Genomic DNA, 25,485 nt, shown 5'->3' with positions numbered 1-25,485 from the left:
CAACTATACTTGAAAAGGGTCCTTGGATGCTCCCTGAAAGCTACAAGACAGGGTGTTAGTCAGGAAGCCCTGGGAGATTCCAACTGATAGATAGTATCACTTTAAACCAGAGCTATAGTACCTCAAGTGGCAAGAAATAGTTGCATCTGTATCTACTTTGAAGATATGGTCAACAGGATTTCCTCAAAGGCACGTGTGTGTGTGTGTGTGTGTGTGTGTGTGTGTGTGTGTGTGTGTGTGTGTAAAAACAGAGAATAGGACACAGATGACACCAAAGTTTTAGTGTAAGCAACTAGAAAAACAGACTTGCCACTTCCTGAAGTTGGGACGACAGTGAACAAGGTTTCTTTTTGAGGAGGGAGTTAGTTAGGAGTCTGGTCTGGGACCTGTGAAGTTTTCAAATTTGAAATACTTACAGATATCCAAGCGGAAACATCAAGTACACAGTGGGATATACAAATCAAGATTTCTGAGGAGAGATAAGCCTGAACGAGTTGTTTGTTTTAATTATTCAGCTAAAATTTGAAAATCAGTCACACTCCTCCCACATACCCTCATTCCCCTATTTTGAGTTTCTTGAGATGAAGGGTTTTGTGTTCCTCAGACCTCATCTTAGGAGGTGGGATGGTGCGGGGTGGAATACTGGATTTAACTTCGACTCAAGGAAAAACGAAGTACCGGGATGACAGCTGCTCTCCCCGATCCCCTGTCAGGATTGCTAAGTCCCTGGACCTCACGCACCCCCAGGTCCTCCGCACCCCTAGGTCCTCCGCCAGTCTCCCCCGGCTGGCAGCTCCTCAGGGTGGGCGCGGGCCCCGCCCCTCCTGGCGGGGATCCCGGGCTGGCCCCGCCCACGCTCGGCCTGGCCCCGCCCCCTTGGAGCTGCCGAGGCTCGGGCCTGTGAGCGTGTGGTAACCGTTCTAACAGCCGGGAGGTGCGAGGGGGACCTGTGCTCAGGATCCGCCTTCTTTTGTGCCCCAGGACCAGCTCTGCCCTTTAGGAAGGCCCCTCCCCCTCGGGGCCGCCTCCTCCCCGCTCCTCAGCCGGCTCCTTTGTCCCTTCTTCCCCTCGGCGGCGTCCCCCACCCAGCTTCCCCACCGAGGGGTTCTTCAGCTGAGCCGCCCCCTCCAATTTCTGTCCTGCAGACCTCCTCAGCCTGTGGGCGAAGACGTCACGGGACTGAGTTTTGCGGCTTCCTCGGTTCCCCCCACTTCAGGCGGATTGCCTGCCCTCATACTGAGTGAGGTTCACTGGGTTCTCCCGGTCCTGTCGGGGTGCCAGTTTGCTTGTTCCACTGACTACAGGTGTGTGTGTGTGTGTGTGTGTGTGTGTGTGTTTTCATGTGCCTGTGTGTGTGTGAGCCTGTGTTTAACACCCAAGTCTGAGTTCCTTCACTTCTCCAGCAGGCACTCCCTCACTATGCAACCTCAGCAGCAGCAGACCAGGCTGTCTTCCCTTCCCGTGCCTCCTGTCCCCCTGGAGCCAGGTGAGGGGAGCTGGGTCCTGGAAGGGGGTCCCTGCCTCAGACCTGGGGCTGCTGCTTCTGCGAGGGGCTCTGGAGAGGACTCTCAGGAAAAGCCCTCTGCTGGTCTGGCTCTGCCCTGCACTTGCAGCCATCTCCCTTCAGTCCCTTCCTCGCTGTTCCCCCACAAAGCTGGTGGACTCCGCCGGCCCCTTGCCCAAAGCCCGAGAGCCCTTCTCCTATTCCTCTCTTGGGCCAGGTTCCGCAGGTGAGGCTCGGCCGGCGAGAGCCTGGAACTGGCAGTTGAATCCTGAACTGTGGGCAAGGTCACTTCGGCAGCAGTTGCAAGCCCAGCTCCTCTTGGTCAAGGAGGAGGAGTGGGTAGGTACGTCTCCTGGTGAAACATTATCCGATGCCATTGAGTCTTGGCAGTCCATATGTGTCCTGCGCAGCAAAGAGCAGCCCGAGGCTCGCCAGAAAAAACAGAGGCAGTTCCTCCAGGCGGTGCCTGAGACAGAGCAGCCCACAGTACTGGAACTCCTGCTAGCTGAGCTCAAAGCTCTGTTCTCAGCCACGCTTCAGGACCGCAGCCCCGCAGCTTGGCGCTACCTGCATGCAGTACTGGGTCTGCTGCCTCCGTACCGTGAGTTACTTGTTGGTCACCTGGATTTACTGCCCTTCCTGGAGCAGCTGTACTGCTGGGCACCCTGGGTCCAGTGCCACCTCCAGCTAGACCTGCTAACTGCCATAGATCAGGCCTTTCCCCCAGACTACTCTTTGTTAGACAGTGCCTCCCATGTTGACTGTGGCCCCCGAAAGAAGTTCTATCATAAGCACCCCTGCCCAGTCTGCCCTTTGGTGCAGGCCCGATGGGGTGGGCAGCAAGTAAGGGACAAGTTGGCCACCTGGCTGCGACCACTGACTTTACCTGAACTTCAGCACTGCTTGGGCATCGTTGGTGCTGAGGTGGCCCTAGAAGAGGCCCATTGGATGGATGGTCTTGGTCTCCTGCCCTTGGCACTGGCAACGGACATCCCCATACAGTATGAAAAGGTTGATACCAACAGAGCAGTGGGAGAGCCTGCTGAAGGAAGAGACAAGAGGTGAGTGAGGGGCTTGCCTGGGGTTTTGAGCAGAGATCAGAGCCTGTTTGTGGTGCCTCTGGAGTCAGTTCCTTATTGATTAGAGGGCTTCACCTGACCACGTGCTGAGCTCCTGTGAGGCTGCTGTTTTTTTCCTTTTTGTCTTCAAAATAAACCCAGTGTTTCACTGTGAATCCCCATAGGTGAATGCAGAAATTGAGGAAAATAAAAAATCAGCCATGAAGAAGCCACAGTTTCAGAAAACAACTTGACATTCGACAGTTAGCACACTTCTTTCTCAGATAATGCCAGAAGCCTCTTTAGTTCTCTTTCTCATGCATTCATAATCACTAGAGTCTTGCCTCTCTGCCCACCTTGCAGTGTATCCTACAGGCTGGTACAGGGGTGGTGAGTGCCTGTTGCCCACCTGCAGTGTATCCTACAGGCCGGTACAGGGGTGGTGAGTGCCTGTTGCCCACCTGCAGTGTATCCTACAGGCTGGTACAGGGGTGGTGAGCGCCTGTCTGGGTGCTGCTCACACATCTGAGCGAATTTAGCTCCAGGGCAGAGTTGAGTAGGCAATGCTGCTGGGTAACATCTCTTTCGAATCCAATAGTTTTCTTTCTTTTTAAATATTTATTTGAAAAGCAGAGTTAACAGCTGTTACTCTCTTTAGGATGTCAGAATGCCTATGGAGGCCTCCTGTCCTGAGAGTTCTTTAATGTTGGGGTTTCCTTCACCCTGTGGCATGATTTTCTGGATGCTTTGTAGCTTGTCTAAGGCATATTTGCTGTCTAGGGAAAAGGCTGGTTTTACCTTTAATCCAACTTAGCTCCCTCAATTTTTGTTCCAAAGTTATGACTGGGTGAAGTTTTCCCTGAAAGCTTTGGAGTCCTTCCTGATAGTCAGGTTCCTGGAGTGAACACTAGGCAATACTTTTCCTTTTGCTTAAGATTTATTTATTTGAAAGTCAAAGAAAAAGAGAGCTCAATTTTGCATCTACTGGTTCACTTCCCAGATGCCCACAACAATCAGGGCTGAGCCATGCCAGGCCAAAGGCAAGAGTCAGGATCTTCTTCCATGTTTCCCAAGTGAATGGCAAGAGCTCAAAACACTTGGCCTATTTTCCACTGCTATTCCCAGGGCATTAGCAGAGTTGGTTTGGAGGTAGAGCATCCAAGACTTGAACCATGTCCTTTTGGAATGCCAGTGTCACAGGCAGCAGCTTAATATGATACACCAAAATGCTGCGCCTACTTTTTCAAAGTTACTTTTTACTCCGCATGCAGCTTCCTTTCCTGAGGGAACTTAATTGAAATGATAATGGACTGATCTGTTCTCTGCCCTCTTTGAAAATAGTAGTAAATCTGGGCTCCGCACAGTAGCCTAGTGGCTAAATTCCTTGCCTTACATGTGCTGGGATCCCGTAACAGCACTAGTACTAGTCCTGGCTGCCCTGCTGCTCATCCAGCTTTCTGCTTGTGGCCTGGGAAAGCAGTTGAGGATGGCCCAGAGCCTTGTGCATCTGTGTGGGAGACCCGGAAAGAAGCTCCTGGCTCCTGGCTTCAGGTAAGCTCAGCTTCGTCCATTCTGGACACTTTGGGAGTGAGTCAGCAGATGGAAGATCTTCCTCTCTCTTTTTCTCCTCCTTTCTGTATATCTGACTTTCCAATAAAAATAAATAAATCTTTTTTAAAAAGTAGTAAATTTGAATATGAATCATTTCCTGTTAAGTTCTCCAGAACCAGCTAATTCCTCAATTTGTGACTTTGTAAGTAAGGATATATGAATTAATTGATGCAAGGAACATATAATTGCAAATTTTAATAAATTCTGTAAAATAACACTACCTGGTGGCCTGGCTATTTCCCTGGTGTGTGTGTGTGTGTGTGTGTGTGTGTGTGTGTGTGTGTGTGTGTGTGTGTTGTATGCTTAGGAGGAAGCCTATTGGAGGAGTTTGGATCAAGATTAGGTTAGCAATTTATCTTTTGTTTAGGAGATGAAATAAGAATTTAAAAGAGAAGGAAACAAGTGATGTTGTATGCAAGTGTCTTAAAAGATCATGAGTTAGTAACAAGGAAATGGTTGGTGAGAGCAGATTCATTAGTTTTGTGGAGAGGAAGCCCCTTATAATACATTCAGGAATGGAAAGGGAAAGAGATAGTGAGACAGTAGCTTGAAAGCATTTTGGTGCCTTTTTTGGGCTCCTTTTTTTGGGACTGTCTTAAAGATAGGGAAATGTTTACAGCCCTCGAGGCAGTGCTTCAAAAGTAGGTACTAGATAAATAATTATCTGTAGACTGAACAAATAAGCACATTAAGGTAAGGAGATTAAAAATACATCTTAGAGGGAGGTCAAGGGTTTCAGAGACAGAGGGAGGAATTAGCTTTGTAGAAAAGAATGCATACCCTTACCGCTCAAACTGAGGGTCAGATAATGATGTGGGAAAGCAACTATAATTGAATGAGTTAGGTCATGACTTAGCATGTGAATTTCCCTGAACAGGGAAGCAAGCAGAGAACAATATTAATCTAGGAGCTTGATAGGGACAAGCTAGGGACTTGAGCAGGGTAGTTTCCTGGGAACTTGCACTAAGTCATCAGAACAGATTAAGCCCCCGGCTGCGATTGGACAAGGACTGACAAAGGAGCCAGTATTCCTAGTTCTGTGATATGAGGGACCCTATTGAGGAAATAGACCCATAATGATTGTTATACCACTTAAGATACACTTTGATTCAACATCAAAGCCATAATAAATCTGATTGTTGATATGAACTCTAGAATAGGATTGCACTGTTATCTCAAGGATAACTTATCCTGTTGATCTAAGTTTGGATCAATCAATTATACTTTGGTTAAGTCTAAATTAAATTATTGCTAGCACGTGTGTGCTGTGAGATCATTCCAAGCAAAAATATTCATCTTCTGGATTCTTATACTTTTCCTGCCAAGTTTGCTGTGGTGGGAGAGTAAGAAGATGAGAGTTATAGTATACGGTTAGGAGATTTGAAGAATGCACCATTGGATCTTCACTGGAAAGGAAATGATATGAAGCAAAGAGTTTGCATGATTATGGGAGCAGAACAAAAATTATCATGGGAGCAAACATGATTTGGGGAGAACGTAGAGTTGGAAGCCAGGTAAAATGAGAGCAAAGATACAAAATCAGATCTAGAAAGTTAAGAAGGTTTAAAGGAAAAATTCAGGACTAGTAAGTTAGAAAAACAAAATCTTCCTATTACTTGTGTGGAGTATTATGCATTACTGACTTCAGAGTAATCACAATAAATCCAGAATGATTCATTTATCAGAAAAAGAGATGTTCTTGCATTTGTCCACATAATACAATCACCTAACTGTTGTTTAGTGGACTGTATTTGCTCATTTTGTGACATCTTTGGATTAAGTAATAGACAAACTCTGACAAAGCCTCACTGAATCCTCTCGGGGATTTGATCTAGCCCCTTCCTTCACTGTTCTACATGGCAAGACCCATCTCTAGCTACCTGACCTCTTTGCTCTGCCTTTTCCCTCCTATTGTCATATAGGTCTCAGCCAGTCCATAAAGTCCCTATGAAGAAGACCTTCACCAAAAAAACCACTGGTTATCTACCTAAGGTTTCTGCCCAGGGCAGAGAAGTGGTAAACATTCTAAAGACAGAGAAATATCTGAAGAAGATCCATTTCCTCTATCTTAATGTGGCACCCAGCCGCTACTTTAGGTAAGAGCCTGTGTCCAGGCCTCTTCTGTGTCTCCCACTCCCCGATTTCCTTCCGTGATAGCGCTCCCTCTCCATCCCCACCCCCAGTCCTTTCTCCACCGAATCCTCCCCTGTCTTCCATTACCCACACCATTCTCCTCTGCTCCCCACCTCCTTTTTGCTTCCCTTTGCTCTCATAGCCTTTTGGCTTAGTCACCCTTTTCATACTTTTTCCTCTGTTTTACAATGATGGAAACATTTAGTAATAGTCTCAGAGGGATTTAATGGTTATTTCTTCTAACTCTCGTGCAAGAATCAGGTGTTTCAGTCTTTGCAGTGCTGGGGAAGCTTATTTTTCTATTCATTAGGCTGACTGAAAATCTACGTATAACATCTACCTCCTGGTCCTACATTTATCTATAAGATTTTAAAAGCAAATTTTCTCCCATATGACTCAAGGTGCATTTATTTCACTGTCACTCATGTATATGTGTGGGTTTGTATATAATATATATATAATTTATATGTGTGTGTTATTTAACCTCTCATGTATATGTGTATATATATAATATATATAATTTATATTTATATGTGTTATTTAACCTCTCCATACTTACTCTACACATCTCATATGAATTATATATATATTTAATATAAATGCCATATATGTGTGTGTGTATATATATATATATATGAGACAGTGAAAGAGAGAAAGATCTTTCATTTGCTGGTTCACTTCCCAAATGGCCACAGTGGCCTGAGCTGAGCCAATCTGAATCTAGGAGCAAGGACTTTCCTCCAGGTCTTCCTCACAGTGCAGGATCCCAAGGCTTTGGACCATCCTCTACTGCTTTCCCAGGCCACAAGCAGGGAGCTGGATGGGAAGTAGAGCAGCTGGGGTACAAACTAGTGCCCATGTGGGATGCTGTGTTTAGCAGGTAGAAGATTAACCCATTGGGCTATAGCACTGGCTGCTCACTGTCTCCTGTTTTTAAAATTGTTTCAAATCTTACTCTTCCCAGAAATAATACTAATGATTCCCATCAGCCACATTATTTTACTTACCAGGCATTTGTTATTGACAATGTGCTGTGTTATTTAATCCTCTCCTACCAGTAGGTGCTGTTATTTTCATTCATATGAGATGTGGAGACTAAGTATGGAGAAGTTAATAAACTTTTAGAAAGATTTATTTATTTTTATTTGAAATGCGGAGTTAACAGAGAGGAAGAGAGGGAGAGAAGGAGAGGGAAAGAGATATTTTCAATCCATTAATTCAATCCCCAAATGGCTGCAGTAGCTGGCCAGACTGAAGCCAGGATCCTAGAAGCTCCACTCAGAGCTCCCGTGCGGGTGACAGGAGCCTATGTATTGCTCTGTCCCCTACTCCCTTAAGTAGTATGCTAGGAGGAACTGAATCAGAAATGGAACAGCTGGGTCTAGAACCAGTGGTCATATGGGATGCCAGCATCACAGTGCAGGGTCCCAAGGCTTTGGGTCATCCTCCACTGCTTTCTAGACCACAAACAGGGAGCTGTATGGGAAGTGGAGCAGCCAGAACATGGTTTGGCACCCATATGTGATGTAGGTGCTTGCAGGTTAGAGGATCAGCCACTTGAGCTATATTGTCAACCCCAAGACTTTTTTTTAAAGCAAAACAAACCAAATCAAAACACTTTATGAAATTTACTTTGTTGAAATGTCTGCAGTGATTCCTGTCTTCCTGAGTAGACCCCACATGCAGTATTGGGTATCGTAAGAGGGCCCAGGAAACAATCCCCAAATGGGAGATTCTCATGTTGGTTTGGTAGTGCCTTTGGCTTTGAATAATATTAAGTTGCTTGCTAATGGGCAATAGGATTCTGGTGATACACAACATGTAGCTGCATCACTTCAGGTTGAATGTGATGACTTAACTACTGATAGCTAGAGTCTGTTACAGTTGATCCTCAGAGCAATAACAATAGCAATGATAACAGTGTGGGATGGATGTCCACGATATAGTGTCAGAGTTACAGAAAGCACATGACAAGCTTAGGCTTTAGTTTATCAGCATCAATTATAATAGAGATGCATTACAATAAAAAATGACAAGACCTATAAAGAAGAAAGAAACATAAGAACTCAAAGGGAACAGACTAAGTACTGGGCCTGTGATTAGAGCTTGACAGATCTACTGAGGAAGGAAGCCCAGAGGACTGAGTTGACACTTTGCCAAACTAAAGTACTTGTCAATTCTAGTAGAGGTAGATGTATGTCAATTTTACTACACGTTCCTGAAAGACCGAGAAGAGGAACCAAGCTTTTTACAGATTCAGGGAACCAAACGGGCAAATTTCAATTCAGATTCTACCTAAGGGAAAGGTTTATTTTGGATTCTACATTACTCTTTTTAAAAAATTATTTAGTTTTATTTGAAAGGCAGATTTACAGAAAGAAGGAGAGACAGAGAGGTCTTCCATTCGCTGATTCACTCCCAAAATTGCTGCAGAGACTGGAGCTGAGCTGATAGCTGGAAGCCAGGCATTTCTTTCATGTCTTGCATGAGGGTACAAGGGCCCAAATACTTGAGGCAGTGCTGTCCCAGGTCATAAGCAGGGAGTTGGATAGGAAACAGAGCAGCCTATCCAACACCCATATGGGATGCCAGCACTGCAAGGTAGAGGATTAACTGTTGAGTCACCACTCTGGCCCCTACATTGTTTTTGTGTTGTAACCATTTAAGATTCCAACCTAAAACTCAGAGGATTTTATGTGTGGGTTCTCTGAGATGTTCAAGCGGAGACTTTACATTTTACCCAGATATTTAGCTTAGCTTTGCAACATGAGTAGAAGGAGAACCCTGTCACTTGTGGCTTCGTTTTATTTGCCATGCTATGGACTTTATAAAAATATGTTTAGACTTGGACTGACGTGATGGCTTTACTGGCTGATCCTTTGCCTGCAAGCGCTGGCATCTCATATAAGCACCAGTTCATCTCCCAGCTGCGTCACCTGCCATCCAACTCCCTGCTATTGCTCTGGGAATGCAGTAAAGGATGGCCCAAGTCATTGGGACTCTGTACCCATGCAGGAGACCCAGAAAAGCTCCTGGCTTCCAACTTCAGATCAGCTCAGCTCTGGCTGTTGTGGCTACTTGGGAGGTGAACCAGCTAATGGAAGATCTCTGCTGTTTCTTCTTCTGTCTGAAAATATTTTTGCAATGAAAAGAAATCAATCCTTTAAAAATAGATTTAGACTTATTGTATGTTATCTTTAAAATTTTTTAGATTTGTTTATTTTTATTGGAAAGGCAAATATACAGAGAGGAGGAGAGACAGAGAGGAAGATCTTCTATCCAATGGTTTGCTCCCCAAGTGGCCACAACAGCCTGAGCTGAGCCAATCTGAAGCCAGGAGCCCAGAGCCTCTTCCAGGTCTCCCATGCAGGTGCAGGTTCCCAAAGCTTTGGGCCGTCCTCGACTGTTTTCCCAGGCACAGGTAGGGAGCTGGATGGGAAGCAGAGCTGCCGGGATTAAAACCAGCATCCCATGGGATCCTGGCGCGTTCAAGATGAGGACTTCAACTGCTACACTCTTGCTGGGCCCTAGACTTATCTTAAAAATCTGTGTGTTTGTCCTGGATTTTGATTCACTTTAAGGGGAAATTTATTCATTCAGCCCCTAAGAGGCTTTGCTCAGTTTTCTATCTTTACCACCCCATTTAAATGTGGAAGGGAACTCTGAGACTAAGGAATTGTATCATGAAAAATAAAGAATTTTTTTAAAAGACTGTACTTTTTTCTCCTGTGGCACATGCAGTCTCCCTTTTCCTGCTCTTTTCCCTCATCCCTAACATCTATTATGCTTATCATTTTTTTTTTCTTTTCCAGGGGAATGAGAATTCTATCAGGGCAAATTTTTTTAAAAACGAGTTATTTCTCCATTTTGAAGGTTAGAGTTACAGAGAAGAGGGAGGGCCAGAGTTCTGCCATGCACTAAGTCATACCTAGATGAGTGTAATGGCAGGGCTGGCCAGGTTGAATATAGAAACCAGGAGCTTTTCTCAGGTTTCCCATGTGAATGCAGGGGCCCAAACAGTCAGGTCATTCTCCAGTGCTTCCAAGCTACATTAGCAAGGAGCATGTTGCACCACAGAGCTGGACCCTATCTAAGTCTTAAATCACTTGATTAAACATATACTCCAGAAAGTTGAGAAAGATGAGAGGAAGAGGAGAAACATTTTACCTCTTAGGCATTATAGACATAGAACCTAGGACACAGATTTCAAAAATCTATACAATGCCTAAAAAATAGTACAGGTTCTGGGGCCTGGTGTTGGAGTACAGCTCATTCAGCTGCTACTAGCAATACAGTAGCCCATGTGGACATCCATCCCAGTTCTAGCTACTCAATTCCCATCCAGCACCCTGCTGACATACCTGGGAAAGCAGTGAAAAAGCCCAATTTCTCAAGCCCCTGTACCCATCTGGGAGACCCAGATGGAATTCCTTGCTCCTGATCTTGGCCTGGCCCAATTCTGTCTATTGTAGCCATTTGCTGAATGAACCAGCATATGGAAGATCTATGTCTGTCTCCCACAGTCTCTGTAACTCTGTGTTTCAAATAAATAACTGCATATTTTAAAAAGATGACTAGATCAGTTATGAAAACTATAAAATAAAAATAAATTATTTACTAAATGTTATCAAGTATAGCATTCTATTAACTGGTCTGCTGGAATTAGATACAGCTATTCTATAGCTACATGTAAATTGCTTTTGATGCAGGGTCCAGGTGCATTTTTCTGAAGGTGGAGTGGCCAAGGTCTGTTTGGACTTTAAGATTGCCCTGCAGTTACTTGGCTGGCATGCTAGGATGCTAGGTTTCAGTTTTCATTTGTTTTTTGCCTGTTTATGGTTTTCTACACTCTCCCTTGCTTTTTTTCCAAACTCGGTTGCTTCAAACAATATTCTCTGATGATCTGTGCCCGTTGTTGTAGCTCCTAGTTGTATATGTATCTTATTGTTTTTAAAATGAGCATTTTTTTTAACATTTCAACATCTCTGATATTGTGCTGCATCTTACAAAAGGATCAAGTATCATATTGGAAGCAGTTTTTAATCTTGCTTTTTTCCCTAAAACTAAGTGTTTTCATATAGCCTTATATTTAATGAAATGTAAGATGTCAGGGTCTGGATAGAAGAATTTCTTGGAGCTAGACAGGTGCCTTTTTCTGTGTTTCCAGCTATCACTGACTTCAGTTTATATGTTCCATCTTTCTAGTCTGAAAATTGCTCTGCTCTCTTTCCCCTCTTTTCACCTTCTTCTGCTTTCCTTTCTGCCTCTTTTCCCAACATCTGCCATCCTTGTGTTACCCCTTCTTGAAGTCTGTGCGAGTTGCCACGTTTCCCACTGATCAAAGTTTTTTTTTTTAAAGGCCCTACAACCTGAAGGTAGTGCCACCAAGCAAGGTGAATCCTGAGCACTACATCTTCTCCCCCTTTGGGATCCTGCATATACACCCTGAGGAGGGCAGTGAAACAATGACCCTGGGTACCTGGCACCGCCACTCTGTTCTCTGGCAACAGCTCCAGTTCATTCCATTCTTTAAGTATTGTCTCTTACGTAAGGCCTTTGCCAGGTGAGTCAGGATGGGATGTGATCTGGGGTGGAACTGGGCTGGAGAAGCAGTGTATGATCCCTGATCTTTCATTTGTAGCTGGAAGAAGAATGTGAGGTTACAGCAGCTGCATCAACTCCAGAATGTCATTGGGGATCATCTGCTCTCAGCTGTGCCCCATTTTGGTGCTGGGCTGCTCCACATTAACAGGTTAGGTCTTAAAAACATGACTGACATCCATGTTTTAAAGCTAATTTACCTAAGGTTACAGCCTATTCATTGTAGAAAAGATGGCCAATGCAAACACACCATAAAGAGAAATATTCTGATCTGAATAACTGCTATGAAAATTTTGTCTTCTAGCATTTTCCTGTTACAAAGACAAAATATGATCCTAATTTATATGTTGTTAAATAACTTGTTTTTCCCTGAATTATAGTTTCCAAATATATCTCAATGTGATTAAACATTTTTGTATACCACCATGCTCCAGAACATAATTGCCAAGTTTGGAGTTCTAATTCAGGCATCTTAACCCAAATTCTCTTCTCTTTCTGTGATATTATTTGGATTCTTGAATGGCAGGAAGGGGAGGGAGGGCAGATTGATTAGTCCTGTTTTTCAGTGCTTCCTGGCTTTCTCTGCACCAACAGGTATGTTCTATGTTGGGATTTGCAAGTGACATAATCGGGATGTAGTAAAGTAACGTAGTAGTTAGGTGCGAGATGTTAGGGAGCATAGAGAATGTAGTGTGGAGATTGCATCTGAAGAGGACAGTTTATGCTCATTTTCAACCACTTGTTGCCATTTGGGAATATTGCTCCAGTACAGTTAATGGTTTTATTTTTCAGGATTTCCTAAAAGCCTATATTTTGTTGTGAAATTTCTTAGTTTTCACTAGTTGACTCAAGTATTTATTTTTAAAGATTTTCTTAACTATGCAAACAAAATTAAAAATAAAATTTTTTAAATTTAAAATAAGATGTATTTATTGGGCTAGTGCTATGATGTGATAGATAAAGATGCATTCTGCAGTGCTGGCATCCCATGCAGGTGCCAATTCATGACCTGGCTACTCTGCTTCCAGCCCAGTTTCCTACTGATGTGCCTGGGAAAATAGAAATGATGGCCCAAATACTTGCGTCCCTGCACCCACATGGAAGCATAAAAGGCCTGGAAGAAATTCCTGGCCTCTGGCTTCATGCTTCAGACTGACCTAGCTCTGGCCATTGTGACCATTTGGAAAGTGAACCAGAGATGGAAGATCTCTCTCTGTGTGTGAAACTTTGCTTTTCAAATGAATAAGCCTATTAAAGAATATTGATTTATTTGTAAGAATAAGGGAGAGAGAATCTTCCACTCAGAGAGAGCCCTTCACTCCCCCGATGGCTGCAGTGGCCAGGGCAGGGCCAGGCTAAAGCCAGGAGCCTAGAGCTTTTTCTCGGTCTCCTAGATTGATGGCAGGGGTGGCAAAGTTTTGGAGGATGGACATATCCGAAGTTAGACACTGTGTATCAGCAAGGGACTATGCTACAAAACCTCAGTTTCCTGATCTGCAAAACACAATAAAGATTTTTCTACACAACTGAAATGGGAATTACACGGGATTGTAAATACAAAGTATGATATTCAGTGTCTTGTAGTGATCTTATTGGGGAATTTTTCATCTTTTTTTCATGAGAGGTGAGCGTTGTGGAAAACAGAAGGCTTCCTTAGTGATGGTCAGCCCTTAGAAGTTGCAGTCTTATTATCTCTGACCTTAGAACTCACCTATTTAGGTTTTTAGTGGTCTTCAGTTTTCTCTATTCCAAGAAAGAGGCCCCTGTACTTTGTCCCTCGCTAAGTCAGTCCTTAGGACCGATTTGGCTCCTTGTGGCAGAGGGGTATCTAGGTATAAACTCTAGCACATATCCTGAGCCTCTCCAGAAGAGTTCCCCAGCTGATGACTTTTTAGACTCAGACTCTTCCAGAGAAATGTCAAGGGGTGAAGTTGGTCGCTGGGAATACCAAAATCTTTCTGAACATTGGCCCAAACTGAGGTGAGCTGGTCTCAAGGAAGTACAAATCATAAATGAAGTTTAGCAGGGCTGGGATTCCAGCTCTGACCAACTTTGCCCTCAATCCTAGGCTTTTACAGGAGCTACGCTCTGTGTCCTGGCTACCTCAGGAGCCAGATACGTCCTATGAGCTCATCGACCTGCAGAAAGCTCTGGCCAAGCAGAACCACAAGGCTGTCCGGCTGCTGTGCCACTGCCTGAAGCTTTGTACATCTGTTCTTCATCTGGTAAGAGGCTTTGGTGTACTGTGAACTTTTCTTCCAAGCGGAGCTCCCTAGAACCCAGGCTTAATTTCAGTTGTGTCCCTCCTGGGATCCCCTGTGTGACCTGGACTCTGTACCTGGATAAAAGCCATTGTCCTGCCCAACAACAGCACCTCTGCTTTGTAGTGGATGTATCTATGACGAGAGAACAGAGGCTCTGTCTCAAACATTCCCTAAGGGTTTGTCCTGCCCTGAGAGCAGGGAGGAGAAGAAACCTAATAATGTCTATTTTGTTATTCACTTGTGCTGACATTAGAGAATTAGGGCATGAGGGAATTTAAGAAATGGAATCCTGATCTCTCATGCTTCTAGGCTTCTCTTTATACCTGTCTTACACCATTGGTAGGTCACTTTGGTTGGGAGAAGGCTGCAATGATGGTCCTTTCTAGTTATGCCTACGTCACATCTGTGGCCCATGTCCTCTGCCTGCAACCTTGGGAGACCCTAGTATGTACTTGTCTTTTGCTTGTGGTCTGTTAAAACAACCATGATTTGTTGTCAGGTGGGACTGAATGTCACACATGAATGTAGCTGTCACCATATGTAGATAGTCCAAATGTAGGAAAAAGGGATAACTCAGATTTCATGAAAAGTAAGAACAAATGTGAAGGAGGACCACATTGTCTGGCTTGCTCCAGGTTTGGGGTTCTGTGTGTTGTTCTAAACTTTATCAGTGATGGTTAATTACCAAAGACAGAATTTTGCAGTCTCAAAGATAACCTTGACTGCAGAATATTTCTGTTCCTAGGAGGAAGCAGTGTCTATTAAGGATTGCTTTTGCTCAGAATCTTAAATATTTATAAAGTCTATAAGAAAAACACTTTAAAAGAATTTTAAATAATTAGATACTGTTTTCTTTCCAGAATTGTCTATTTTCCTTATCTTATTCTGTTTTAGAGTAGAATAGCATTTATCTGTTTCTAGATTTCCTACCACTTTAAAAAATATATTTATTGGGCCTGGCGCAGTGGCCTAGTGGCTGAAGTCCTCACCTTGAATGTGCCAGGATCCCGCATGGGCGCCGGTTCTAATCCCAGCAGCTCCACTTCCCATCTAGCTCCCTGCTTGTAGCCTGGGAAATCAGTTGAGGACGGCCCAAAGCCTTGGGACCCAGCACCCATGTGGGAGACCTGGAAGAATCAGGTCCGAATCATTGGACTGAAGATCTTCCTCTCTGTCTCTCCTCCTGTCTGTATATTTGACTTTGTAATAAAAAATTTTTTAATGTGTTTATTTTACTTGAAAGAATTACAGAGAGGGAAGGAGCTACACAGAGATAAAGACAGAGAGAGAGAAAGGCAGAGAGAGAGATCTTCTATCTATTGGTTCACTCCCCAGATGGCCACAACAGCCAGAGCTGGAAGCCAGGAGCTTCTTCCAGGTCTCCAACTTGGGTTCAGGGACCCAATGCCTTGGGTCATCCTCTGCTGCTTTTCCAGGCCATTAGCAGGGAGCTGGATCAGAAGTGGAGTAGCTGGGACATGAGCCAGTGCCCATATGGGAGGCCAGTGGCATAGGCAGAGGACTAGCATGCTACTCCACTGGCTCCTATATTTCTTCTCATTTTCTAAAATGCCATATAATCTGGTGTTTTTAAGTTATCTTTCCATGATAGAATCTAGCCTCTATGATGGTGGACATCTTTGTTTTCCCTTCTGAAGTACACCAGGAATCTAGAACAGTATGTAGAAAGATGTTCAGTAGTAGCTCCACAGTTTCAGCCTTCAAACTTACCAGTGGCTCTGCATGTTTCATGCATCTGTACATCCATGTACATCATTTGTATCCATATAACCATATCCTGATCAACAGAGAATATTTCCAGCACCTCAGCAAGTTTCTTGGGGCTTTTCTTGTTAATAACACCACAAAGGTAACAGTCACTTTAACCAAAGATTAATTTTGTTTGACTTTAAATTTCATCTAAACAGAATTGAACACTAAATGTTGTTGCTTGTCTGACATTTTCTGTCAACATGATGTTTGTGAGATTGACCCATAATATTTTAGGTAGCATTGATTTCACTCCTTTGTGTTGCTGCTACTAATTCTCAGTCCTTGTCAATGGTGCTAAATCAAAGACTGAGGATAAAGGAAAGAAGGTTTAGCCTAATGATGGATATAGAGGTAACAGACTCGTGTCTAGAGCTATCATCCTGCTAAATGAGGATGTGTTAGGGTGTTTGAGAAAGCTACAGGGGAGAGTCAGGAATAAGAAGACTAAAGGATAGAGACAGCGGTTATGTTGGCCTCTACCCAGGGAATAAGGGACTGGTGGAAGTTACAGTGGTTATTTGGTCCAGTACATGTCTGTCTGTGTCCAGGCTCCTAATGTGTCAACAATGCTCTGCTCTTCGGGAGATTTTTTATCATGGCCATGAGGTCTGCAGTTATCCCTGCTCAGACCTGAATGTCCCTTAAATAAACCCCTCGAAACAATTCCACTCATAAGGGTGCTATCTATTGAAAAGCAAACTACCTCGTGAGTATTGTGACTGGAACCTCCTATATAGAGCAGACTGTATAACTCCTTCAATTAGTGAGCTAGTTTAGTGCGATCAAAAAGCAAGACAAAGATATGTTAAGCCTAGGGAGGGAGATTAGCACTGGGGCCTAATGCTGTCTAGCATTTGTATTCAAGGTACTGCTTTGAGCCTCAATTTCATTGCTATGTGTGAATATACCATAATTTATATATTTATCCTCCTATTGGTTAGCATCTGAGTTAAATACAGCTTTCTCTATTGTGGATAATGCTGCTATGAAAATTCTTGTACATGTCTTTTGTTGACCATAAATAGTTAGTTCTTTGTCATATATATTCTAAGAATTGAATTTCTGGATTAGAGAGTACATATGTGTTTTGTAGTGCCAAAAAGTCTTCTAAAGTGGTTGTACTCGTTTATATTCCCATCATATTCTCATCAACACTTTGTATTATCAGGATTTTAAGTGTTGTCCAGACTGACAGATATACAGTAGTATCTCAAGGTAATTTTAGTTTGTATTTTTATGATGTTAAACATCTTTTCTTATAAATCAGAAAGCTTCAAAAAGTTTATGGAGGACCTGATGTGGTAGCCTAGTGGCTAAAGTCCTCACCTTGCATGTGCCAAGATCCCATGTGGACACTGGTTTGTATTCCGGCTGTCTCCCTTCCCATCCAGCTCCCTGCTTATGATCGGGAAAAGCAATAGAGGATGGACCCAAGCCTTGAGCACCTGCACCTGTGTGGGAGGCCTGGAGAAGACTCCTGGCTCCTGGCTTTGGATTAGCTCAGCTCTGGCTGTTGTAGTCACTTGGGAAGTGAACCAGCAGATGTAAGATCTTTCTGTCTCTCCTTCTCTCTGTATATCTGACTTTCCAATTAAAAAATATGAATCTTGGGTCCGGCGGCATGGCCTAGCGGCTAAAGTCCTCACCTTGGCCGGGATCCCATATGGGTGCCGGTTCTAATCCCGGCAGCTCCACTTCCCATCCAGCTCCCCGCTTGTGGCCTGGGAAAGCAGTCGAGGATGGCCCAAAGCTATGGGACCCTGCACCCACGTGGGAGATCCGGAAGAAGTTCCTGGATCCTGGCTTCGGATCAGCATAGCATCGGCCGTTGCGCCCACTTAGGGAGTGAATCATTGGATGGAAGATCTTCCTCTCTGTCTCTCCTCCTTTCTGTATATCTGACTTTCCAATAAATAAATAAATCTTTTAAAAAATGTGAATCTTAAGACAATTTTGTGGAAAATGGAGTTATAAGATGATAAGGGGAATGTGCGTGTGTTCTAGCAGTTAAGTGACTGCTTGCGATGGCTTTCTATAATGTTGAGTCCTGGCCGTGCTCCTGATTCCAGCTTCCTGCTTAGCAGGGTAGCAGGTGATACCCCAGTAGCTGTTCTCTGCCACCCAGATGAGAGACCTACAATGAATTTCCAGCTTCAATGCTGGAATGCTTGAATGAAGAAGCAGGTGGATACTCTCTTTGTCTGTCTGTCTGTCGACTCTGTCTCTCTGCCTTATAAATAAAATGTGTTATGGAAAAGATAATGCACATTTTCCATGAACTTTTTGAAGTATCCTTGGACATACTAGATATATCCTGTACTATAAAATACCCGAGGTCCCTGTTCATTTTTAGTTGAGTTGTCTTGCTTCTTATTAATTTGTTGGAGGTTGTGAAATTATCAGAAAAGTGCAGTTTTGTTCTCTTTTTCCTGAAAAAGCTCCTAAAACCCTGTTAATTGGGACACTAGAATATCTGCTTCTTTTCTTCTCTTTTCTTTTTAAGATTTTTTTTTATTTGAAAGCGAGAGTTAAAGAGGTGGGGAAAAAGGGATAGAGAGAAAGATCTTCCATCTGCTGGTATACTTCCCAAGTGGCCACAATGGCCAGGGCTAAACCAGGCAGGATCTGGATGAACTCCTGGCCCCTGGGTTCTGTCATGGTTTGCCTCACCTTGGCATGCACCAGAGAGTGCTGGAACCTGACTCAGTCCGACCTGTCTACAGTTCCAGTTCATGCTGGCAGGTGCTGCAGCCTAGCCCAGCCCAGCTAGCTCCTAGTCCTAGCCCTAATGTGAACTAGCTGGCATTGTGGTCTAACCTGGCCTCTCTTGGACCCTGAGTTGGTATTTACAGTGGGCGCTGTGAACTGACCCTACCTGGCCCACCCGCAGACCTGACCCACACATATGCCATTGTGTACTGTAACCTGGTTTGGTCTGGGCTGCCCCCAATCTTAGTTCTTGTACTCTCCTGCAGGGACTGCTTCCTGACACAGGAGTTCCCTAAGCTCCTCTATCATGACATCTCCCCATCATAAATCTTTTATTTTTTAAAAAAGATTTATTTATTTATTGGAAAGTCAGATATACAGAAAGGAGGAGAGACAGAGAGGAAGATTTTCCGTCTGATGATTTACTCCCCAAGTGAGCGCAACGGCCGATGCTATGCTGATCCGAAGCCAGGATCCAGGAACTTCTTCCGGATCTCCCACACGGGTGCAGGGTCCCAAAGCTTTGGGCCATCCTCGACTGCTTTCCCAGGCCACAAGCAGGGAGCTGGATGGGAAGTGGAGCCACCAGGATTAGAACTGGTGCCTATATGGGATCCCAGCGGCGCCCATATGGGATCCCAAGGCGAGGACTTTAGCCGCTAGGCCATGCCTCCAGGCCCTCCCCATCATAAATCTTGTGCACACAGGTGGGGCCTTGGCCCAGACTGACTTGGTCTACCTCCTGTCCTAGGAGGAACAGAGGCCTTACCCAATTGGCTTATACCTTTTCTGGCACTTACTGTTAGGTATTGTAGCCCAGCCACACCTGGTTCACCCCCAGACCCTGATTTCATGTGGTTCTGCAGGTACAGAGACCTAGCCCAGCCTGTCCTACATCTACCTTGACTCTTGTGAGCACCAGCGGATGTTGGAGCCTAATTCAGTCTGGCACACCCCAGTCCCAGTCCACACCCATGCCAAGGGACACTACAGTCATGTCCAGCCTAGTCTGCCACCCCGATTCCAGCTATCACACTCAGTAGTGGGAACTGCAGCCCAGTAAGGACATCCCCTTAGCTCTCTGACCAAGTGAGTAAGCAGCCACAGATCTCGTGTATGCCAATGATTGTTCCAACCTAGTTTGGCATAACCTATCACTCAGCTTGGCCCTTGCCATCTGATGCTGTAGCCTGGCCTGGCCTGGCCTGGCTTGCCCCCAGTCCCAACTCTTGCTGGTGGGTGCTGCAGCCTAGCCCTGCCTAGCCTTCCTCCCACATTCCTGGCTTTCATGCAAACCAGTACCAGTAGGTGTGATAGCCTAGCCTAGCTCAGCATGGCCCACATCCCATCCTGGCTCCTGCACATGCCAGTGTGCTATAGTTTGGCCTGGTCCTGACTATTCTACCCCCTACAGAGCCAACCCACACATCTGCCAACAAGTGAGGCAGCCCTGGCCAGCCTGACCAATACCCAGTCCCGACTCACATGCTCACCCTAAGGAGCTATGCCTCATCAGGGGAGTTCCCAAAGTTCCCCCACCCAGCCCACTCCCAGACTCAGATCTCACACTTGCCAGATGGTCCTAGGCCCTCATCCAGCATTATACTCCTTAGTGTTGGCCTTTGTGTGTGCTGGTGGATTTGTGGCCTGGCCTGCTGCCCTACATGCAATTTTTAGGTGAGTTTCCTGGTGCTGCAACCTGGACCAGCCTGGCCTATTCCCAGCCTCAGTGCCCATGAGTGTTTAAGTTCTGTGGTCATGCCTAGCTCAGCCCGTTACCACTCCCAGCCCTCAAGCAAACCAATCAGTATAGAAGTCCCATGGGGTGAGCCTATGGTCCCCCCATCATAATCTGCTCCCAGGTGCAGTTGTTTCATGAGTTGGTTAGTATCATGGTCCAGCCTAACATGGTCAACCCCCTACCCCAATCAATGTACACTGGCAGGTACTACCGACAAGCCCTGCCAAGCAGGCCCCACAACTATGGCTTTCTTGTGTGCTGATAGGTGATAATTGATACCAACAATCCCAGCTCAGGTTTCCCACGTGGGAGGGTGCATTGATTTGGCCCCCAAAGGTCCTCCAGTTTCCCTCCTCTATACCATCTTGTCTCAGCCGCCTCATTTACCTGCAAGTGTAGTAACCAGGTTGGTGGAAGTCCCCCAGAAGTCACTCCTCACCTGTCACATTCTCCCTCAGCAGTCCTCCCTCCCACACATCTCCCGGCCTGCTTTCCTGAGCAATCCACAGCCTCCTATGCCTGGTCCTCTGGCAGTGTGCTCTGCAAACCTGGGGACCTGCCTGCCTACTCAAGGACCACACATACTGGACTGTGGGTCCACAGACCCTATTTGTTGTCGTGTGGCATCTGCCTCCCCCACATATCTTTTTTAAAAAAAGCAATAGAATAGGCATCTATGCTGGCGCACATTAACCAGGCCCAGGATGCCCGCTAAATATTAGCTAGCTTTCTCCTAGTGGTGTAACACTTGCCTAGGTACAGTGCAACAATCTAGGCCACTGTCTACAGTTGGGGTAGATTTTTTTCTGACTATCTTTAAAATTCAGGCCTATGATCCATTTTACTTAATTTTTACCTATTCTATTTGATTTATTTTCCTATTCATTCCCTCTTAATAATTATCTTGGGGCTGGTGTGGTGGTAAAGCATGATAATTGGGCTGCTGGTCCCAACATTCCATTTGGGCTGGTTCATATCCCAGCTACTCCAGTTGCAATCTAGCTCTCTGCTTGTGGCCTGGGAAAACACCGGAGGATGACCCAAGTCCTTGAGTCCCTGCACCCACATGAGAGACCAGGAGGAAGCTCCTGGATTCTGGCTTTGGGTTAACGCATCGTTGGCCATTGTGGCCATTTGGGGAGTGAATCAATGAATGGAAGACCTCTGTCTGTCTCTCATTCTGTTTAAAATCTGCCTTTTAAGTAAAAATAAATAAGTCTTTTTAAAAGTAATACTGACACTTTCTTAAGTAATTATATATTTGTGGGTTCTATTTCCGTATTCTGTTCCTTTATTTTGTTTATCTGTCTTGTTTTCAATGATACACTGTCTTGTTTATTATAGATTTATAATAGATTAATAACTGGTGTCATGAATCTTGTGCTTTTTCTGTTCTTCAGGATTGCCTTGGCATTTTAAGTTACTCAAGTTTCCATTGAAGTTTTGAATAAGTTGGTTAATTTCCATAAAATAACCAACTAGGGCTTTTATTGGACTTATTTTGATTCTCTAGTTGAATTTAGGTAAAATGAATGGCTTAGTGTTTAATCTCATAATATATTGATACTAATGTCTTCATCTGTTTTTGCGGTTTTTAATTTTGGCTTTACAAGATTGTATAGGTTTCCTGTAGCAGTCTTGAACACATTTCATTAGATTTGCTACTATGTATTTGGTGAGTTTTGTTGCTATTGTAAATGGTTTTAAAAAACATTGTTTCATGTTTGCTACACCAAACACAAAAAGACATGATGAATAAAAGATATGAATGTAAAAGGAAACAAAATTTTCCAGAAAATAAAATGACATTTTTATTACCTCAAGATTCAGGTCCTGATGTAGTACCCTAGGAGCTAAAGACCTCACGTGACTGCACCAGGATCCCATATGGGTGCTGGTTCATGTTTCAACTACTCCACTTGCCATCCAGCTCCCTACTTGTGGCCTGGGAAAGCAGTTGAGGATGGCCCAAAGCCTTGGGACCCTGCACCCATGTGGGAGACCTGAAAGAGGCTCCTGGTTTCTGGCTTCAGATCAGCGTAGCTCTGTCCATTGCAGCCACTTGAGGAGTGGATCAGCAGATGGAGGATTTTCCTTTCTCTATTGCTCCTCTCTGTATATCTGACTTTTCAATAAAATAAATAAATTAAATTAAATCTTTTTTTAAAAGACTCAGAGGAGTATCTTTTTAAAACTGTGAAAATGATAAACTATAAAAACCAATGAACTTTTGTTTATTTTTTAAAGATTTATTTATTTTTACTATAAAGTCAGATATATTTAGCAAGGAGGAAAGACAGAAAGGAAGGTCTTCTGTCTGATAATTTACTCTCCAATGGGTGGAGCTGTGCCGATCTGAAGCCAGGAGTCAGGAACTCTTCTGGGTACAGGGTCCCAAGACCTTGGGTAATCCTTGACTGATTTCTCAGGCTACAAGCAGGGAACTGGCTGGGAAACGGGACTGCTGGGATTAAAACTGGTGCCCATATAGGATCCTGGCACATTCAAAGTGAGGGCTTTAGCCACTAGACCACTGTGCCAGGCCCACATTTATCTTTATTAAAGCTAATTTTTAGTAACGGAAACACCATTGCAAATGAAAAGACAAATGCAACCTATGGAGTCACTTTGTACACAGCTGTATGGAACAGGATGGAACCTGTGCGTCTTGACAGTCACATCAAAGGAACACGTGTAGGAAGAAAGTGTGGGGGATGAAATCAGTAATCAATCAGCAGCTGGTAACTAAAAAATTATCTCGGAACCAAGCTTGTAAATTGTGATGATTAAAAGCTTTTGCTGCCCATTAAAATGTGATATTACCAAGAACTAGAATACATTTGAAACATCAGAAATGTGACATTGATTGTGGGTGTTTGGTAATACCTTTCATGCATTTGCTAAAAGGTTTTTTTTTTTTATCATGAATGGATGTTGAATTTTGTCTTAACAATTTTTTCTGCTTCTATTTAAGTGGATGTGAGTTTTTTTTTTTCCATTAATGTGGCAATTTTCAGTTTTAGACTACCTTAAAATGACTAGAATAAATTACTTCTCTTCCTTCCTACCTCCCTCCCTTTCTTCCTTTCTTCTATAATTTGTTGTAATTTCAAACTAATTAGGAAAGGAAAGGGCTTGTTGCAACAGCGCAATGGCTAAATCTTGGCCTTGTACATGCTGGGATTCCATATGAACACTGGTTTGTGTCCCAGCTGCTCCACTTCCATCCAGCTCCCTGCTTGTGGCCGGGGAAAGCAGTAAGGGACAGCCTAAAGCCCTGGGACCCTGCACCACCACGGGAGACCCAGAAGAAGCTCCTGGATCCTACTTTGGATCAGCTCAGCTCTGGCTATTGCAACCACTTGCAGAGTGCACCAACAGATGGAAGATCTTGGTCTCTGTCTCTCTTTTTCAATGTAAATCTGCCTTTCCAATAAAAATTAATAATTCTCTAAAATCAAAAAAAGATGAAAAGGTAGTATGAGAAACCCCTATTAAATCTTATCCAGATTATTATTTTATCACATTTACTTGCCCATTTTTGCCCCTTCTCTTTGTTTTTGAACATGCACACTTTTTTTTGATTGCTTGAGAATAAGTAATAGGCATCAAGTTCTTTTACCTCCAAATGTGCTAGGCTAGACTTTGCAGCACTGCAGGTTAAGCTGTTGCTGGGATACCCCCAACCAGAATTGGAGTGCTTAGGGTAGAGTCATGTTTGCATGTCCAGCTTCCTGGGAAGCAGCACATGATGGCTCAGGATATGAACTAACAAATAGAAGATGTCCTCTTATTTTGCTTTTTCAGGAAGAATGTGTACATTATAAATTTTCTGGATCTTTTTATATATAAAAATATGTATGTTCATCCTTAAACCTTGATTATACTGTCACTAGATACAGAACTCCCAGTTTAAATTTTTTGATTATTTATAAGTTATTGATCCTAATGATAATGTTTTAAAATATATATTGCTTATATTTTAGAACAATGATTATTATTGTTTGGGTCATTTTCATTGTGATTGGCACTCAGTAGACCCTTTCAATGTAAAGTAATACATTATTTTATAAGTTTTTACTTATAAACCCATCCCATGTGCTGTATAAGACAATACAAAGACGCAGTAAGTTGTGGCAGAACTCCCCTGCCAAGGGGTTTGTATTGTAATATATGCAGTCTATCCAATAAGCAGGCCTAACCTCTCACATTAGCATATTGTGAGCTCTCAATGTAAGTTCTCTATTTTGCATCTCTTTAGTCATTTGAATGTTTCTAGGGTTAGAAGGAGCCCTCACCATGTGTTTATCTAGGTTAAGACTCCAGGCTCCAGGGCCTGGAAGTTTGTACAGATCAGGGAGTAGGGCTGGTCTACTCTCCATCCTCTGTCTCCAATGAGCTCCTGCTCTCTACACCAACAGGTTCATGATGACACGTACCACATGCAACAGGGCCTGCAGGAGCGAGTGCAGAACTGCAACCGGATCCGGATAGGCCAAGGCTCCATCTACCTTCAGAGGGTACAGCGCCAACAGCTGGAGAAGAAGCTGAAACAAGCAGAGATCTGGTTGCTGCAAATGGGAAAGTTTGCCCGTTTGGTCAACTACCTGATTTGTCAGAGCCTTGTTTCTATCTTGGAAGATGAGATTACTTCTTTTGTGTCCAACATCCTGCAAGTAAGGTGGTGGGTGGGGTGTGTAGATGTGGGTGGCATTCAAGGAACAAATTAAGGGTATACACCGAAGTCTGTCCCACAATCTCTTCCCACCCTTCTTTGATAGGCTCCAAGGCAGAAACCCTTTCTCCTGTCCCAACTTGTCTTTAATGATCGCGGCCAGCTGTCTCATGTGCCTTGTGGTGAAAATATGATCCGGATTCTAACTGAGGGTCTACACTCTATCAAGGCCTCTGCTCTGCAGGTATTGTGTGCTGGATAGGGGACAAGCTGGAGAAATTCCCAGTTCCTAATCTCTGAGTAATGAGAAGCTGTTGGCCCAGTTTGACATGCTTGGTATCCTCTCACTTGCACCCCTTCTTTTCCCTGAAGGTGATCAAGACTAAAGACCTGAAGACTCCCAAAGATTCTCTGCC

General features: G+C 44.0%; 1 protein-coding gene across 1 annotated transcript; it reads left to right on the top strand.

Moving 5' to 3' along the window:
• Positions 1–1,412: 1,412 nt before the first annotated feature.
• On the top strand, positions 1,413–25,485 carry DNHD1 (dynein heavy chain domain 1). The gene is made up of 8 exons (XM_040964311.1): positions 1,413–1,486; positions 1,722–2,565; positions 6,096–6,269; positions 11,666–11,869; positions 11,948–12,058; positions 13,976–14,132; positions 24,816–25,070; positions 25,176–25,485. Exons 1-8 carry the CDS (start codon positions 1,420–1,422, stop codon positions 25,329–25,331), a joined length of 1,968 nt encoding a protein of 655 aa, XP_040820245.1. The 5' UTR covers positions 1,413–1,419; the 3' UTR covers positions 25,332–25,485.

Source organism: Ochotona curzoniae, unplaced genomic scaffold (assembly GCF_017591425.1).
Source record: "Ochotona curzoniae isolate NIBS_2020 unplaced genomic scaffold, NIBS_Ocur_1.0 scaffold_3223, whole genome shotgun sequence".
In the NCBI taxonomy this organism is placed as follows: Eukaryota; Metazoa; Chordata; class Mammalia; order Lagomorpha; family Ochotonidae; genus Ochotona; species Ochotona curzoniae.
The sequence above is the reverse complement of the archived record's forward strand: the minus strand, read 5'-3'. Positions and strand labels throughout refer to the sequence as shown.

Bases quoted from the DNA above. Each gene is read 5' to 3' on its own strand.
- DNHD1 (XM_040964311.1), top strand. From the start codon at position 1,420: ATGCAACCTCAGCAGCAGCAGACCAGGCTGTCTTCCCTTCCCGTGCCT. The intron at 1,487-1,721 runs GTGAGGGGAGCT...CTCTTGGGCCAG, and splicing joins TCCTGTCCCCCTGGAGCCAG to GTTCCGCAGGTGAGGCTCGG. The intron at 25,071-25,175 runs GTAAGGTGGTGG...CTTCTTTGATAG, and splicing joins TTGTGTCCAACATCCTGCAA to GCTCCAAGGCAGAAACCCTT.